This window comes from Thermobia domestica, chromosome 2 (assembly GCF_964235325.1).
Source record: "Thermobia domestica chromosome 2, izTheDome1.hap1.1, whole genome shotgun sequence".
In the NCBI taxonomy this organism is placed as follows: Eukaryota; Metazoa; Arthropoda; class Insecta; order Zygentoma; family Lepismatidae; genus Thermobia; species Thermobia domestica.
In genome coordinates this window covers 332,567,278-332,586,994 of record NC_137455.1, presented here as the reverse complement: position 1 = coordinate 332,586,994, position 19,717 = coordinate 332,567,278, and the positions used below count along the sequence as shown (strand labels likewise).

The following is a 19,717-nucleotide window of genomic DNA, read 5'->3' as shown; positions in this document are numbered from 1 at the left end:
CTTATTGAGTGTAGAGAAAGTTGAGACAAAATACAACTTTTATTCTATGTGAATTTATGGACATTCACATTCAATTACAATCACGAAACAAATTCACTTTCGTACTTAAAAAAAAAAACTAGGTAGACTAAAGTAAATCTTTTGAACTCTAATGTACAGAAATAAATATTATGTTCACTTATAATTGAATGGATGGAAGTTGAGCGTTCTTTTCCGCATCAAGGCTATACGAGACGTGGGCTTACAGTTAGTTCAAGGTGGAATCTGAACCATCGTGATGCGTTTACATTTAAAGGTTCTGCCACTGAGAATTGAACCAGGGACCCCGTGTACCGAAGGCGCGCGCTAGCCACAGACACAACTGGGAGGACTTGTTAATTTGTGTATCTTTAGTAGAAATATAGGGGCGATATATTCAGTTTTTAACATACACTGTAAGAAGTCACTGCTGTAAATTAAATTTAAAAAAAAATAAAAATAAAAGAACTTATGTGCCTAAGAATGAAGCTTTGGCTACATGCAGGTAAAAGAAAATACGAGGACGATTCAACAATTTCCCTTGATACACTTACCATGAACTGCACCCATGTAAACAAAGTTGTTATATATGCATACCTTTTCCCCGCAGTTTTATGGGGCTGTGAAAACTATTTTTGAACAATTCATGGAGGGAAAGAGGATGAAAAACTGAAGTCCTCCACAAGCCTAAAAGTTTAAGGAATTAGGTTACTCGATCCTCTCCCGACAGATGAGGAGTAACTCAGGTGCTAACATGACTAGCAAATATTTTCCAATTATATTCGATATTCTACAAACAAAATTCGTCAGCTTTGTTTTATTGATATTATCGAATATTTCCAAAGCTATACTGAACAACATACAAGTTGAAATACCTTCGATCTTCTAATATGGTCGCCTTCATCTTCTTGGTAGTCTTTCATTTGTTGCTGCCTGTAGTCGACCGACTAATAGTGGGAATAAAAATACTTTCCATTGACGTGTGCCCACATCTTCCACCATTTTGCCTTTCAGAAACATAAATCTTATAATCTTCCTCTACTCCATTTTCCTACACATTCATATTTATAAAAGTTACCGAGTTCGGATTACAACTTCCTCCATGCCATACGTATTGCGTTTCTATTCATATGCAACTTCATCCTCCGGTGACTACCGGAAATCAATCAGGAGAAATCTTTATTGAACGCTCCTTGTATCCACAAGTAAAAGTAATTAAAAAAAAAATGAAGTAAACACTACTTGTAAGGTAAGGATATAAAGTAAAATAAAAACACCCAGTATCAATTTTGGATTTTGTTCATAAATAAAATACATGTAAAAAGTACAAAGGCAATTCCATTTGACCAAAAAAAAAAAAAAACTCAGAACACCTCACAAATTCTGGCATTTGAACAACATACACTTGTTCCCATAGAAACGACCATTCACATAATACATTTCTGTTTTGAATAGCTTTGCAGTGCATATTACATTTTTTTTTCTTTCTTTTAAACTGGAAAATCCAAGTTATTGAGTTACAGTTTAAAAGTGTAAAAATATATTTATACAAAAATAAATTCATTCGAGAGTAAAAGAATACATACTATACATTCTTGAACACATTATGCCTAGATACACACGCACACATTAATTTTTTCCTTAGTGACACATGTAGCAAGATTAAACAAAAAGTCTCACAAGAAATTCGAAGCAAGAACACATTTGGAACAAAAGCGCTATAGAGTTCCGTATAATGTCAGTTATGCGGAAGATTTTCGATCATCCTCTGATAAGAAAAAGATAAAAAGAGGAACTTAAAAAAAAAAAAAAAGGTTATAACTTGACTTTCATACCTTTTTGAACTCATTTTGGTGCGAAACATGTATTGGTTGTCAACAGACTTTTTACACATTCTCCCTTCTGCTGTGCTGTTCGTAAAGATGACGGAACAAAGGAACCAAGCACAGGTACACGAAAGTCAAATCACAGTTTTTTCTTTTCTCTTTAAACTCTTTTTACCAAATCGATACTGATGCTTTCTTTTCGCCATTTTACATGGCGATAAACTGACAGAACTATTCCTATGTATGGATAACAAAACACGAATTAAATTCAAAATACTTTCAGTCCAGTGGTAAACACGAACTATGTAGTGTTAAATAGGGAATTTTTACTTAAGACATTACCAACTTTTTTACAACATATAGATCTTTGTGACCAGACAGAAAATGCCCAAAAAGTGGCATAGCATGTTCACCATCCTCATAAGGTTTGATTTGATTCACAAGGTTGAAATTCGGTTCCCTGCACAAAGGTACATATCAGTTTTGCCATCCTCTTATAGATTTGATGTATTATTATTATTATTATTATTATTATTATTATTATTATTATTATTATGCTTTCATGTCGACTCATTAATAATGAAATTCTCAATATACTTTGATTATGTCGGTTCAGACTAACAAATTGACATTACTTTCTTCTTTCCATTTTTTTTTTCCTATTCTAAGAGAGATCTCAGGCGTTAATATATTTCGCCATTATTATTATTCTCAATACAACTATTCAAATATCTTATGCAGCTCAGGCATTCAAATTGTTTTATGTATGATTATATACATTCATTTTAATCATATAATTATAAAATTTTTGCTGGAAACCCAACCGGTAAAAGAGACTTAGGCGCAGATAGGAGAACAATATTAAGACTGATCTCGCAGAGATAGGAATACAAAGTAGAAACTGGGTCCAGTTGGCTCAGGACAATAGTTAATGGAGATCTTTTGTGAATGCGGCATTGAACCTCTGGGTGCCAAAGAGTGAGTTAGTTGTGATCATATAAATTGTTATTTTGTGCAGTTTTGCTTCAAATATCACTCGTATATATATCTGGTTTCCCTGAATTAGAAATTCGGTATTATATTGTAATTTTATATTTACATATCGAAAGATACTGCCTAATGTTTTAAGCTGATGTTTCATATCAATGAATGCAATTGCATATATATATTAATAACTTCTCATATATTAATAATATCGACTCATGCTTTATTTATTTATTGAAGGCTTAAAAGTAGGTTTGTATGATCTGATCATTTTTAAGGATAGTCTCAACTTAAATACTATTTATTAGATGTTTGTTTACCATTCCTGCTCATTGCACATATTTTGAAAAGTAGCGATTTTATGGTTTTCTTAGACTATTGGTTGGTTTTTAACTATAATTTACATGGTACGAACTTTTTTTTTTATTAAGATATTGAAAGAATCTCTTTCAGCAGCGGAACTAGATGAGATATGAACCTACAGCTTATCTTGGAATTCAAAAACATGTACTCAGTGATATACCATTCATCTCTGGAACGCAAGGTAGTACAAGTTGGATTCCAGATCATATCACATATGGATTTAGTGGTAGGTACAATATGTATATGGGCTTTATCTAGGTACTTTTTTCCATTAAACCGTCCTACGAATGAATTCCGGGCCACGGTGGTTCAGTGATAAAGCACTCAGCTTTGGTGCATGGGGCTTTGTGGTGGACAAACACCGTGTGTGTGGGCTTTCTCAGGGTTTTCCAGTTTCTTCCTACTTTCGTCATTATCATCCATCTGACCACCACCGTTCCCCTTAGCCTCGGTGCATAATCGTAGGACGTTAAACTAAAACAAAAAAATAATTAATTCCATAGTAACTTTATTATTGTTTAAGTATTCTTTTAATTCTTAAATTTCGTGTAAATGTGCTAACCCTATCTCTCTAATAAAAGAAAGCAATTGATTCAAACTTAAGGCAGTTTAGCCAAACACTATATCAGAAGGAACTACAATTTGATTAGATTCGTTCGACTTCTCGATTCTAAAGATTTTCTACGTTCGCATTCAGATTTTATCAAGAGATTTCCTTAAATCCAACGAACTTAGGTCAAACTACTTTAAAAAGTATTTTCAGGAATGTTCCATTTGTGATATGGTTCACAAAACTTTCAGACGTACAATTTGAATTAAGATCTTCAATCGTAATCAATTACAGTTCTTATATAACATACAATCCAGCTGGACGGATAGAAGATATGGAATATTCTTTTCCATTGTACAAGATTTGCTTTTAGTAGATTTAAACCAGATTTAAACTAATCGCTGAGCAATACAATACGTTTATTGTAAACATATATATATAACATAATGTCTGATGAAACCAAGTGTATAGTTGGCGAAACTGTTACATATTAATACGTTTTACAATGAACGTATTATTTAGCTCAGTGAGTAGTTTAAATCGGATTGAAGGAATATTCTTAAAACCGATCGAAATGATTGTATTTAACCAGGTAAGGGAGCACGTTTCGACTACAAAACAGGCAACTTATATCAAATTAATAACCATCTATTTAAAGAGACAGAAAAGAAGAGAAAATGTGTTCTCTTGTTGATTACTTCTGATCAAAAATTGTGTATATTACGATTAAGAATTACTGTATGTGAATAACCCTCTCATACTTGACGATACGTCTCTTTTACCTCTTCTTACAATTAATTTCCCTTAGTACTTATTTTTACCACTTATTATCATCCCTTAGTATGATGACATGAAACGCACACATATCAGTAACTTGTTTACGTCTAACTCGAAGAGGATTATCTAGCACAGCAATTTTCATTTGCATTAACCCACAGAGCTTACAACGTACTTTACAAAATTTTACAACGTATTACAATGCTGTTGGATAACAGATAAATTACAATAAGAATACAAGACCGAAAATTAAGTTCAAATCCATTTTGCTGACGTTTCAGAAGCTATGGCCATTTCTGCTGTTGGAAGTTATTTCAACCATTTTGAATTTTGGAAAGCACAGTAAAGTGAGCTATGCTTTTCTTCAGTACTTTACCTAGAAATCCGAAAACTTTTTAGTCGATATTGTAAGAAATTGTATTTTCTCACGTAAGAGGATTTAATAAGGAAAGATTGTTTTATTGTTTTTGCATACTCTTTGAGCACAACGAAGATACGACAGAAAAATCTGATACTTGGATTGATAACTCAAATCCTCTACACTTGGGCCATCAGTCATACAATTATTTTCCTGTTTCTTCTTTGCGTCTTGTCTAACCAGACAACTTTTTCCAATTACTTCGCAGACACAATGTCCTGTGCATATTTTAAGTGAGGGTTGACAACACAGTAACTGCTAGAAAATTTCTAATTAGACACGACTCAGAATACACCCAGAAAATTTGAACATTACAACTGTGTTGCAAGTTCACTTTTCACTTTCCTCACTCGATGAATATTCCTTTGAACGGTGAAGGCTCTTCTGGTAGAAATTCATTAATTGAATTTCTTTAAATTGATGTAGTTGTGTGTTGCAGAAATATTATAGTCTTAAAAAAAAAATAGTTTTGGAAATGTCAACAAACTGGATTTTTAAAAACATTTTAAAAATCAAAAACTATCTCAAATATTAAAAAAAAAAAAATGATCTTTTTGTCAATATTTGCTGTGTATGCGCACTAATGTTAACGGTAAATGAACTGTGAATATCATACAATCACTCGAATTACTTTCTTATCCAACACACGTTTACTACTCACAAACTTCAAACGCTTAAAATTTTAATTACTTCTTCTTTTTGGCATCTTTGGTCTTTTTTGGTTTCATATAGCAAATAAGAGAAATAATACCAATCAGACCACCTGCTACTGCTCCAATAGTAAAAATTATAGGATTGTCCCGTAAGTAATCTGCTATCATCTGAGTGAAATCATCACTATGAAAGAAAAATAAATAAATAAATAAATAGAAATATAAAAAAATAATAATATATTGAGTATTCATAAATTACATTATCTTTATTATTGTTGTTACCTATCTTGCTTAAGGAATATTATGAAACATAACACTGCTTATATAATTACTCTTCGTTCACAAGGTATTTCAAGTTTGCTAATTCTATATTATTATCCTTAAAATATCATATCGAATGTAATTACTCACAGGTAATATCAGTAAATTGGTACGCTGGGTCCGTTGAAGAGTTTAAAAAAAGGGGGGCGCATTTATTACTACAATTATTAATCCTAATTATAATCATTAGGAAAAAGGATTTGGAACACTCTACAACAGGGGTTGACTGGGTTTAACATCCTCACCAGCAGCAAGGCTACAGGAGAAGCAACCTGCTGCTTCAAGTGGAATTCCAACTACTACTCGGGGTTATCTGAAGGAAGCGTCTATTTATTATTCTTTCGCAACTGCAAATCTGACTTATTATAAACCTGTCAACTTATATTTCAAAAGATATGTTCACGTTTGTCTTTATAAAATTTGAGAACTCTATTGCTGTTACTAGTTTAAAAAATATAATTGCTCATAACTAGAAGTACGCTGGAGAATTCTTATGAAATAACTTCCAAAAAATGTAAGGAAATTATTTAGCTAAATATGGAGATAAAATCGTGTAGTAATTAGGTTAATCATTATTCACAGCAAATTATACACGGGCATTTTAAAAGAAAGAAAAAAGTTTGCAATGAACTTCTAGTGACTACTGATGGATTAATTTACAATTTTGTTAATAGTTGTCGCTGTAATCGGTTTCGATAGTTCTGTAATTCTCTCACGTTTTCAATAAAATAAATTTCACATTTTTATACAAGATTATGCTTAGGTGTTTACACGAATAATTTCTGAAATATTAAATTATTATTTATTGTACATGCAATGTCAATATGCATATCAAATCAAAAACATGTGAATGGCCTTGCATGTTTTCTACATATATCACTACTTTAATATTGGCCCATAAATAAATAAAAAATCTCGTGTACTATTCATATTCTATAATTCACACTTCACTACTTATAATTAAACGCAAATATTATCAAACCACAATCTAATCATCTTTTCTGGGTCACTAAGCATGCTTTTTGTACCAAAAAACCAAAACAGGAAGGTGATGAAATCTAAATATTTGTGGGAATTAGTTTTGTAAACACCATCAAAGAACAATTCTAAATAAAATAGAAGTACCCATTAAACTGTACTTGTTCCATCGATATTTACTTACTGTGACTATATATGCAATAATAAGTAGTATTCTATGGAATAAAACTGATTTGAAGAATTTTGCCTATACTATAAATTCGATGTCACTGAATTGAAAAAACAACAAAAATTCATTTTCATTCACCAAGACTCTCTCACTTTGCCAAAATATTAACAATTTAGATAGTAAAACATTGTGCAAGCTCGAAAATGCAATCATTTTTTTTTTCTGTGCAAGGAGGGAATAAAATAAAACTAGCCAGAATCATATTCAATGTCTTTTCTATGATCTTAAAATTCAACTTCTGCCTAGTAAAAGTAATTTGAACTGTACTATTAAAACCTCCAAAGCGTTATATCTAGTTTTACCTTAATTTTGAAGAAACTCTCAATCAAAATAATGTTTCAGCCTACGGTACTGCTCAAAAATTACTGATCAGCAAGCAAATGAAATAAGTTATGTCATTGATGAAATAATGACCTCTCTGTTGAAGGAATTTAGAAGTACTTTTGCAATTGAGATATTTTCCCAATTGTTTTATTTAGTAGATTTTCTTCCACAATTTCAGTTCCATGTTTGCTTTTGAACCTTAATGATTGAATTTCAGGTGTATAACATACCTTACTTCTGCTAAAAGCAGTTTAATTGTTGAATATATGGAGGAACAGATATTCTGTACGACTAGATTCGTTGTTAAAACATCATCAAGTACCTAGTCTCAACTCCAGACGTTAAGCAACTCACTAGGGATGTACTTGAACCTGAACCAAGAAAGTGGGGGTGATGTATATATTTCCTGAAAGCTTGAGTCAAGGTAAGATCAAAACCGGTTACCAAAATCCGGGTGGTCTCATGCATTCTGCTGGCAGCACTTTACACATTGTTATTAAAATCTTTAAGCGTGTCTATAAAGTTCGTTGCAACCCCGAAAAATCTGAAACGATGGGACAAATATGAAAACAGAAAAACATGTCTTTCATAATTTCAAAAGTACAACGTATCCAAGTAAAATAAATTGTCCCAGGGTCCCCTGCAGGGTCGCAGACGGGGCCCAACTCAAAATTTTTAAATGGAAAGGGGGGTCAACTTCCATATCGTATGGAAGTTGGTGTTAAATGAAAGAAGATAAATCAGGTCTCGACTCTCTACGATAAGCCTGTGCAAAGAAGCGATGGATCAAAATATTAACACAACCTTCATTGCAACGTCTATGGCCACTCGTATGAATTGGAAATGGTGGGATGGGTGTTTAAAAACACTGATATGTCATTTCAAAAGTATAATGATTCAAAGTAAATATATTATATATATATATATATATATATATATATATATATATATATATATATATATATATATATATATATATATATATTCAATGTTCCCTCGCAGGGTCCTAGACGGGGTCCACTCAAAATGTTGAAATGGGAAAGGGGTTTAAGTTGGGTATCGTATGAAAGCTGATGTGAAGTGAAAGATGAAACAAGTCTCGACTTTTGATGATAAGCCTGTGCAAAATGGCGGTGGATTAAAATGTCAACATGTCATTGAAAAGTCTATGCCCACTCCTATTACTCTGAAACTGTGAAACAGGTGTAAAAGAAAGACGAATTTTCAACACGCTTGTGTTAACATTTTGACCCTACTCAAATATAATTTGTCTACTCAAATCTGTAATACGATTAGTTACTTAAGATCTTTGTCTACACTATGAGTTTCCAGCTATCAGTGTGGTATTAAACGTTTTTAACTGTAATCTTACCCGCAATAGTAGTGACTGACCCATGGCAACAATAAGGACCGGTGGTAGTTGCAGTCCCACAAATACGGAAAACCCACTGTCAAATGCAATACCCATGGAAGGCACACGCCTATGCCCGAAACTTCACCACAGGTAACAGTCAGGACAAAAGGACACAATAACACTTTATAGCAACAAGTTTTTATGCATTACTGTCAACAAACACAGTTCTTTGAAATTCACTATTCTTAATATTTACATCAAATCTATTTCAGCTATCGAAAATAATGGATCATACTTTTCGATTTTAACATATAGCATATTCAACTATAAAATAAACAAATAAATAAATACAATAATATCAAGTTGATCATAATTAAATAGAAATACTTACAAAGGAGTCTTTGGATGAGGCACTGTCTCGGCTTTTACGTTCTTGTACCAATCCACAGCAAATGATGTGAATGATGCTATGTCGTATTTTGCTATCTGATAACGATACATTTTTCCCAACCGGAATCTTTGAAATAAAAATATTCAAAACCCTCTAAGTACGTTAAACAAAGCAACTCCAACAGATCTATAATAATTAGAAATGTACTGTATCCAAGGACAGTCAATATATTGCGATGATGGATAACATACAGATATAATCCTAATTAGAATTGATTTATTCAGATTTGGCAGTTCATGATTATCATACCATACTTAAAATTTTCACAATAAATTTACAATAATGTGTAATGAATTATTATTAGTCTGCCATCCAAAGGCAAAAGACCATATCTGCCTGAAAACTGCTTTTGAGAAAATCAAGATTTTCTGTTTAGCTAAAATCCGCAAAGTCAAAGATACGACAATACTTATATCTATGACCTTCTGCTTTAGTCAATTATTGTCTCATGGTCCTACGATTTGACTGCTGCTCGTAACATAATTTCGGCCAACTTTGCAGATACTATGTTTTTTTTCCTTTGGACGGCAATATTGTCTTTTAAAAGAATGGAAATTCATCCATAAAATAAAAATACAATCAAATCAGCTAGAAGTTTGGACAGAACAAAGACACTGAACAGTTTTATAATAAATAAAGACCCTTACATTACTCTATATTCTAAAACAGAGCTGATTTCCTTAACTCTGGTTCAGTTGACGACTGCAGGAATTCTTCGATTTAAATATCAACGACAATTTACATTTTAGGACATGGAGATAAGGTTCTTTATTAACTACATGAAGTTTTGGTAAGCTATGAGTTTCAATCCCATATTGCAAAGAACGCTGAAAGTTTTAAATGTAACCCTTAGACCAAATATCGTTATCGCAGACTCAAAATACTGCAGTCTTGAGCTTGTCCATGGTTTTTTCCTTACCTATTTGTGTATGAAATTCTGTAATAAATCTCACCGAATTCTTTTCCAATTTTGTATCGGATTCAAGCTGAATTATTTTCCAATGTGACTAATGAACAGCAATTTCCATTTACACAGACACCAATAACTATAATTTCATCATGACATATCTGGTCTTACGTACTGCACGGCTATGCAAGATCAAAATTAATCACAATTCTCTTCTTCTTTGCATATAAATTGATTTACGAAGGAGATAGAAGGTCCATGAAATCCTGTGAAACAACCGAATCACTTGAACAAGAGAACAAATTTGGAGCCCCAATACTAGAACAAGGAAAGAAATTAGGAGCACCATCATGTGAAAGAACGCCTCAAGTTCCGTTTTGCAAACATTTTTGCAGCCTACAGCAACATTGGAAGTTCTATAATATTGTTACTGTTAAATATTATAGAAGATAATACAGTGGGTTTCATAAAGCCATTAAAATTCGGTGAATTGCGAAAATTTGGTTACGTACAAGGACGGTTTGATAAGTAACTTGGTTCACATACTAATAGATGGTGCTATCATCATCTATATATTTAGTCAGTTTCTTTTCAATAATCTGTCGTCTCAAGTCATTCTGATAATTCATTGTTAGACACTTAAACAGAAGTCTTTTGAGTAACAAAAAAGAAGGGAGTAAAATTGAAATTTGTGGTGTGATTCCATTCTTTTTCCTGGAAGGGAAAAAAAGCGAAGAAAATTCATGAAAAGATTTTACTAACATTGGGTGACTCATGTTCTTCCTAAAACTGTTTGACTTTCAGTAATTAATTCAAAAGTGGCAGAACGAGCACCGAAGAGGCGCGTTCGGAAAGTAACCTCAGATTAGACATTGTAAAAGAACAATGAAAAAGATGAGGAAATGGCCAATTACGTTTCGTTGAAAATAATAATATATCAATACAGTTTGCTATAATTTAGAAGCTTGTAATGCATATCAGTTTATATATTACTATCATCACGAGTATACACTTTCCTTTTTATTAAATATACTTTATCTCAAAATGTGGTCTACCTGAAAATTCAGATCAATCTACCAGTAGTTACTCGTCTATGGAGACGCGTTACTTACAAAATAAACGATGGCACATTTCGTACGGCAAATCTCCTTGCAGTGACTGCTCCTGAAGTCTGCTTATTTATCCTCGCTACGTTCATCCTTCCCTTCAGCTTCGCTCCTACTGCTTCCCACCTGGCTTGCAAGCGCTGGCATTCCACACAATCATTGCTATAGCTGGAAAAAAATAAGATGTCCCTTTATTGCAATCTTGTTAGGATCATAACATAGCAAACAGCAAAAGTGGTATCTATCTAGATTCTGTTCGGAAGAACTACCAAATAAAGACAAATGTTTAAGTACATATTTATACAATTTTAATATAGCATGGTTTTCTTCAAGTTACAACGAACTGCACACATACCAAATTGAAAAATGTAAACCAGGGAAGTTGCAATTTTATGTCTGAGAATTAGGCTCCATCACTACGTAGAAGACTAAAGCGAAGGTTAAAACATTGGGACATTTATCCTAAACTGGTAATTTTACAACCTTCTATAGGCAAAGCTGCTTTAGAGTCTACATTATACCTTTGAACATTGTCTGCCTGGCATCACTAGATATCCTGGGCATTTACTGACATAGTATAGCTACAGTATTAGTTAGAAGTAGCAATAGATTTTGCCAGAAATTTATTACCCTAACAAAAAGTATTGAAATTCGAAACAGGTTAAATTATTCAGTTACTCCAGGTCTGTAGTAAGAACTTCGAATCGGAATGTACGATTTACTTCTAATGCCATGGTCTGGCTATAGGAAACCTTGTTTCTCACAAATAATGTCTTTCAAGCACGCGACAATATTTTTTTCAATGAACCCAATCTAAATTTACCTCATATTACAGATACATAGACGACATGTTTCTTTTCGTATGTAAAATGAAAGATTTAACTTTAAAAAAAAAAAAGAAAAAAAAAAGAAAAAAAACACCTAGTTCATCGAAGAAAAATTCTAGCGGTGGAAGAGGAAAAAAGCAAGAAATTTTGCTACACATTGTCCTTTCTTCTGAAAAAATAAATAAATATGTAAATAAATAAGATCACGCTAATAACAGAAATACAAAGAAAAACTAGTACCCTCTTGTACTATTAAAATAAATTAACAAAAAATCACATGAATGCAATGCAACACGAGAGGAGCAAGCAAACAGTAAATAATAATAATAATAATAATAATAAATACTATTATTTAGTACTAACACTTTGACTTCGGTATACGAAGGAATGGGATTAGAACTCAAGAACTTTGATTCAAAGAAGGCTCAGCCAAGCTTCTGACAATAATATCCCTTCCTTTCTACCGCCTACACATAGTAACACTAATACTTACAACATAACAAACCAATCACCAGTTGTGGCACCAGTTGCTGCCTGTGTGAGGTGCTCGAAACTATCATCAGTTAATTCTTTCACAGCTGGTTCTTTGTTCTGTATAAATGTGTGCAGGATTAATTCATCATTTACTGGACCTGGAAGCAACAATATTTGAAAACTGACATGAAAAATTACGAAGATAGTCACATTTGCAACTGGAACAAATATATTGTAATACTAAAGCAGATACAGACACAAAAGATAGAGAGCATGCAAAAAGGAAAACACGAAACATAGAAAGAAAGAGAATAAATAAGTAAATAAATAAATAACGTAAAAAAGAACGGTACAGTAGAATCCCTGGAAATCGGCACTCGATAAACCAGCAGTCCGGATAACTCGGCCACACCCTGACAGGGCGAAAAAAAAAAAAAACTCCGCGCGCAGACCCGTTCAAGGTCATTGCTGCGTGCGCCTGTCTCTTCTTCCCGCATTCCTTCTCTACGTGTCTTGCGCCGGCGTGCGCTCAGCCGTTCAAGTCCACCTGCAACCTTTGCCAGGGTTAGTCGATTTCTTAATTGCGTTGCGTAACTCGATGTGAGTGACTAGCATTTTCATAAGCTCGGCCACCCTTCGGTCCACATTAGGCCGAGTCTGCGAGATTCTATTGTGAAAACAAAGAAGAAATACATAATAAAGAAGAAAAAGTTAAAAGAAGCAAATAAATCAAGGATAAAAAGATGATAGAAAATGAATATAAAATAAATAGAATAAAAAGAAAAATGAATATAAAATCTTTGAGTTTAACGTACCATGCTTATGTCCTTTAGGCTAAGGGAGACGATGATTAAGGCAAGTGAACGGTGATGAAAGAATAAAAGGAATGAGAAAGTGGGGAGAACGGGAGTACCTCGAGAAAATTCATGGGCACGATGTTGTCCACCACACACTTATTCGGCTGGGGATCGAACCAGGGACCCCATGCACAAGAGGCAAGCGCTCTATCACTAAGCTACTGTGCCACCCAAGAAAGAAAGAGGAAAATAAATAAAGGAAAGAACGAAAGAAAACATAAAAAAAGGATACATAGAAAGAAACAGATAGTGAATTACCAAATGTATGTGTGTGTGAAACGAAAATTATTTAAGCTTCGAGACAAGATATGAAAAGGAAGTGGAATCTTTAGTTTAACGTCTTATGTTGTGCCCTATAGGCTAAAGAAGACGGATGGTTAATGAAGTGAATGATATAGAATAATTAGTGAAATAAGAACGTGCGAAGAATAAGGAGAAAACCAATAAAAATCCATTGAGTTACAGTTTCTATTATTGCAATACATATACACTATCATGTTTAAAAAATGAACTTCATGGCTTTATTGTCCCCATTAAAAAATTCACAAAATAAATAATTTTGTAGTGAAAATTATGGTATCGAGAAAAAGAAACGCTATTAAAATTGTAAACCTCTATGTGCGAGGAAGAATCCATAGCTTTTTTTGGAAATAATCGATTGGTATTTTCATCATGATAGTAAGAATGGATCATACATACTCTTTCCGCTATGTAGAATTTTACTAACTAAAGGTTTTTACTTGTACTTTGTATGCTCACTAAAGCAATTCTATTGTGTTAAAAAATGTTTCCAAGTGCCACAAGAAAACTACTACTCCAAATACATCTTCAACTGTTCACTACAGCCCCACCTGGGGTTCGCAAGCCAATCTGAGAAAGGAATACCCATTGGTGAGAAATACACCATTTTAAGTTAAATGATCGAATTAATAACAAGATAATTTGCGTGAGAAGTGATATTCAAACTACAAGAAGTTGGCTGCCTATACCCCGACGGCATTTCTTTTCTGACGGAGCCAAAAAACGTGTAGAGACTGATGTACGTGTTTGTAAAATATCTTTAAATGAAAATAATCTTTGACACAATAGATGACTCGAAAAGGAAAGAGGGAATGAGAAACTCTTGCGTAGAAGTATCATATTAATTTGTTGAAATTAATACATTCTATATTTTATTTATTTATTTATTTATTTATTTATTCAGAAAAGTACTTTTTTCTATACCTGATAGCTATTGTGGTTTAGTTTTGTTTACGTACCGGACTTATTTATAAATTTGCAATATCTTGGTCAAGGTGTCCGGTCCGAGGTTTGAAACCCAAGACCACCCTATTACGGAGTAGGCATCATACCACTCTAACCATTCACACCCACACCTCTCTCTCTCTCTCTCTCTAAAACTAACCGTATATATTGCAAGGGGTCCTTCACATATATTGCAGACTCTAAAGGGGGCAGCAGTATTGAAAAGGTTGGGAAAGGCTGATTTAGTATATATAAAAGAACATTACACAACGTAACTAAAAGTAAGCACTACAATCATATAATGATTCACTTCTCACATCTTTCCCACTAATAAGTACAAATATAAAAATTTAACTGTATATTAGGCTAATTGAAAATACAACCTCAATTTCTTTAATTTAAAGAATATTTGATAATTGGTTAACAGAAAAATGTAGTATTTGTTAAAATAGTTTGTAAGATGCTTTCAAGGAAAAACATTCTGTTTGAAAATACACTATTATATATGGTGGATACTACATTGGTTTCCAACCGGTGTGTCGTGCACTCCTAGTAGGTGTGTTGCGAAATTTTAGAATTTAAAAATTATGAAGCGTATAATAATAGTTAAAATCATTTTTGAGACGGACTTTACAAGTCAACACCAACAGCAATAATGTTCAGTATTGCATAGAGTCATTACATCACAAAAACTTAGTCTTGTGCTACAAGAAAAAAATAAAATAAAATGTGTCTCGGGAAGTTGTGAGCATTCAGTAAAGTGTGTCGTCAGACAAAAAAGGTTGGGAACTAATGATATACCATATAATTCTACGAGTAAAATCTTACGCTAACAAATTAAATACTATATGAGGTTTAATACCTTGACACTTGCCTATATAAATGAAGTGTGCACTAAAAGAAAAAAAGAAAAAGAAATGAACATGACTGCAAAACATATGGTAAAATTTAGTAAAGCATTTATTCCGTTGATTCTTGTAGTATAGTTTTCTTACGTTGTAGAGTCCCAGTTACTGCATTCTGTATAATTTGGATCAAGGTAAAATCTTTCCTTCACATTACTCGTTATTAATGCTCCTATTCAGTATTTGAAGCACACAAAAAAATTCATTTTTAAATTAAACTTTAAAATTCGAAGTACATCAAAACGACAAACTTAGCACTTCTGATGTGCACAGGGACAAGAACGAAGAACTGTTGCGGTACCTCAAGAATTTTGCTTTCAATTACGACACCCTTAGAAGGAATGCTTCATAGAGGTGCAACTGGATTGGAAGTCGTTCATTGAATTGTAAGGTTCCTGTTACTTAAAAAGTCTACAGGCTTTTCCCCTCGCTAATCGTAAGAAATTGATTTTTAATGTATTGAAGCTCGAACAACAACGAAAATAATTGCTAGTACTGATGACATTACACTGAAACCAAAAGTCACAAATCACACTTTTGTTCTGAAAAGAAAGCGAAATCAACAGAGTGTATCTGATCACGGAGAGGGAGGGAACTTTTCACGCTGTATATATGATTCATCACGTGCCATTTTCCCCTTATCACCTAAATAAGTTGAAAAGGTGCTGCGGATCTAACTTTGAGAAGAACTACTTTAGCATATTTTTTTTAACCCTTTAATAAATGAGAATCTACACAAAATATAGCACGACAAGACTAAAACTATGTTAAGTAAAATATAAAACTAAAAGTTCTACCACAATTCTCAAACTACTATTATGTGAAACCAGTGTTGGGCAAATTTCAATTGAATTAACAATTAACAATTAATCTGTAAATTTAATTGTTAATTGCAATTAACAATTGAAATAAGTAATGGTTAATTGTTAATTGCAGTTGGCCATTGAAAAAGGAGAATCAATTGCAATTGATCAATTGATTGAAAGTAATTGCAGTGGAAAGTAATTGCAATTGAATTCTGTAATTCAATTGCAATTGAAATTAATTGGCAATTGATTCAATTGCAATTGATTTTCACTGATTAATTTTCAACACAGTAGTTCAGAGAGGGCGTGGGGCAATGAAAACTTTAGCCACGACCAATTGACTCACCACCCGTCGTGACCCACGACCCACCGTGACCTACTCTGACCCACCACCCACCATAAACCACTCTTATCCACTGTGACCCACAGACCCACCAAAACCCATTGTCATCAACTCTGACCCATGATTCACGACCTCTTGTCTACTGACTAAAGAGTTTAAACTTGTAATAAAACAAGCCTATAAAATTATCACTCATCGGAGTTTGAATTTCTACGATCAATCGCTGAAGCACCGCACTGGGGGCGCGGTGGCTCAGTGGTAGAGCGTTCACCTCTGGTGCTTGGGGTCCCGGGTTCGATCCCAGCCTCCGCCAAGTGGACTTTGTGGTGGACAAACACCGTGCTCGTGGGTTTTCTCGGGGTTCTCCCGTTTCCTCCCACTTTCTTCATTCCACCATTTCAGTCATCTCTCATAATCATCGTCTCCTTTTGTCTAACCGGCATAACCGTGGGACGTAAAACTTAAAGATTTCATTTCATTTTCAAGCACCGCACTAATACAATAACGGCGGATCTGACCTTTCTAATATAAATAAAATAGAGTTTGTTCGTATGTCTGTCTGTCTATCTTTGTGCGGCCTTGGACGATACGAGTGGACCGAAACTTTTCAAAATTTGGTCATGGGTAGCTTGGTCTAGGCCCCATGGTCTAGGCTTGGTCTAGGTTTTTTTTTTAATTTCTTACTAGGGGGTCTCCAGGGGACGCTTACCGGGACCGGCCTGGGGACCAGAAAAGTCGACCGAGAGCTACCAAATTTTGGTCAAAGATACCTTGGTCCAGGTCCCACACCAAGGCAAAGCGTTTTCAACAAAATTCGAACCAGGGGGTCTCAGGGGGGCGTTTACCGGGACATGTAAAAGTAGAACGATATCAGTGTCGATTTCATAGTTTTCGCGGTCGCTGAGATCCACGGTGAAACTCCGATCGCATTAACTTCCAAATTCATCGTGTTCGGCTGCGGGCCGTGGGTCAACGGGGGGGGGGGGGATACCGAAACGTAAAAGTAATCCAAAATGACCGATATTAGTGTCAAATCCATAGTTTTCGCGGTTGCTGATATCAATGACGACACTACCATTAGCGATGACTTTCAAATTCATCCACCGTTGTATGCGGGTCTTGGGTAACCAGAGGGGGGAATTCCGAGACATGTAAAAATAATCGAAAATGGCCGATATTAATGTCAAATCCATAGTTATCGGGATAGCTGAGCTCAATGATGAAACTCAAGACCACGTTTACTTTCATATTTAGCCCCCATCAGCTAAGAAAGGGGGGGGGGCATTATAAAGGGGATCACGAGACATGTAAAAATAATCCACAATGACCGATGTCAAATCCGTAGTTTTCGCGGTGGCTGAGATCAATGGTGGTACTTTCATTAGCGATGATTTTCAAATTTAGCCACCATTGTATGCGGGCCGGGAGTCACCGGGGGTGGGGAATTGCGAGACATGTAAAAATAATGGAAAGTGACCGATATTAGTGTCAAACCCATAGTTTTCGCTGTCGCTGAGATGAATGGTGATACTTCCACAGGCGTTGACTTCCAAATACAGCCCCCATCGGCTGTGGGCCAGAGGCATTGTTTTTTTTTTTTTTTAATTGAAACCAGAGGATTATAGGGACTTTTACCGGCATATGTAAAAAGTAGTAGAAAATGGCAGATGCTAGTGTCACATTCATAGTTTTCGCGGTATTGATTGGGGGTTGATGGGGGCCAGAGGAGATTTTTTCACAATACGAACCAAGGGGGTCTGAGGGGTAGTTCACTGGGACATGTAAAAGTAGTAGAATTTGAGTCGAATCCATATTTATTGGGGTTGCGCACACGTATAGTGACACCCCCGATAGTGTATACGTTCAAATTCAGCCCCCATCGGCCTTCCCAATGAAAACACATGTACGTTGTTGGATATATATTCACACAAAATATATCCAATTTTAGAAATGTTTCTTAATTGTTCTCCCGTTGTTCAGTTCGTTTACATTGATATTTTATCTGATCCATGCGAAGAACGGGCATAACAGCTAGTACGAAATGGTAAAGTGTTTGTTATGGAACAAATTACAATGAATTCAATTATATAGATAATAATTATAATTAATAATTATTTCCTTGTTGAATTATAGATACTTTTCAGCGGAAAACGGAATAAAATTTAAAAGTCCCAAATCAACGTAAAGTAGACCAACGTAAAGGAAAAATGTATAAAATTTTCCATATAATTAAGCTTACAAACTTAAATGGAAATTTAGCTTAATTACATGTAAATTTTTTGTGTCGTTTTGTGCGCCTATTTCCTCGTTTTCTGCGTCACCGGAAATGGGTCAATGTTATCCTACAAATATGGTGGAACAAGGTAATGCTGTTCCGTCAGGAACGATTTCGAGGTCGTTTCCTTCACATCATCTTGTGTGTGTTTTCTACCGTTTTGTAAACCTATTTCCACGTTTTGCGAATCAATGGTAGTGGGTCAAAATGGGCATTCAATGTGGGAAGAAAAATGATCCACTCTCCCACCAGTATCGAATTTCAAGGTCGCTTTTTCGCATTGTTTAGTGCATGTTTTTACTGTTTCTGCGCTTATTTTCATGTTTTGTAGGCCAACGAAAGTGGGTCAAAGACGACCTACAAATATGGCAGAAAAAGACATATCCATTCCACTTTCAAGGTCCATTTTGACCCTCTCCCACTGATGCACAAAGCGACACAAATCGTGCAAAAAAAAAAAAAATGTGAAGAAAACGACCTCGACATTCGATGGTGACGGAACAGCATTAAGTTATTCCGCTATACTTGTAGGCCATTTTGACCCATTTTCGTTGTCGCACTAAAGTGGAAATAGGAGCACAAAACAGTACAAAGCAGGCACTATACGATGCGAAAGAAACGACCTCCAAATTCGATAGTGGCGGAACAATGGCTCTATTTCCTCACACATTGATCGACCATTTTGACGCATTTCTGGTGATGCTCAAAACGTGGAAGTAGGCGAAC

The 19,717-nt window shown here is 34.5% G+C and overlaps 1 protein-coding gene across 1 annotated transcript in view; it reads right to left on the bottom strand.

Annotated features, from left to right (window-relative positions):
• Window positions 1-1,301: 1,301 nt before the first annotated feature.
• Window positions 1,302-19,717, bottom strand: part of LOC145678704 (uncharacterized) — a 41,490-nt gene continuing 23,074 nt past the window's right edge. The window contains exons 3-6 of the mRNA XM_081749132.1: window positions 12,580-12,718; window positions 11,266-11,427; window positions 9,187-9,312; window positions 1,302-5,773 (exon numbers count right to left, since the gene is read on the bottom strand). Of these exons, the coding sequence (XP_081605258.1) occupies window positions 5,623-5,773; window positions 9,187-9,312; window positions 11,266-11,427; window positions 12,580-12,718 (578 nt within the window). The 3' untranslated portion in view covers window positions 1,302-5,622. The remainder of the gene's footprint in view (window positions 5,774-9,186; window positions 9,313-11,265; window positions 11,428-12,579; window positions 12,719-19,717) is intronic.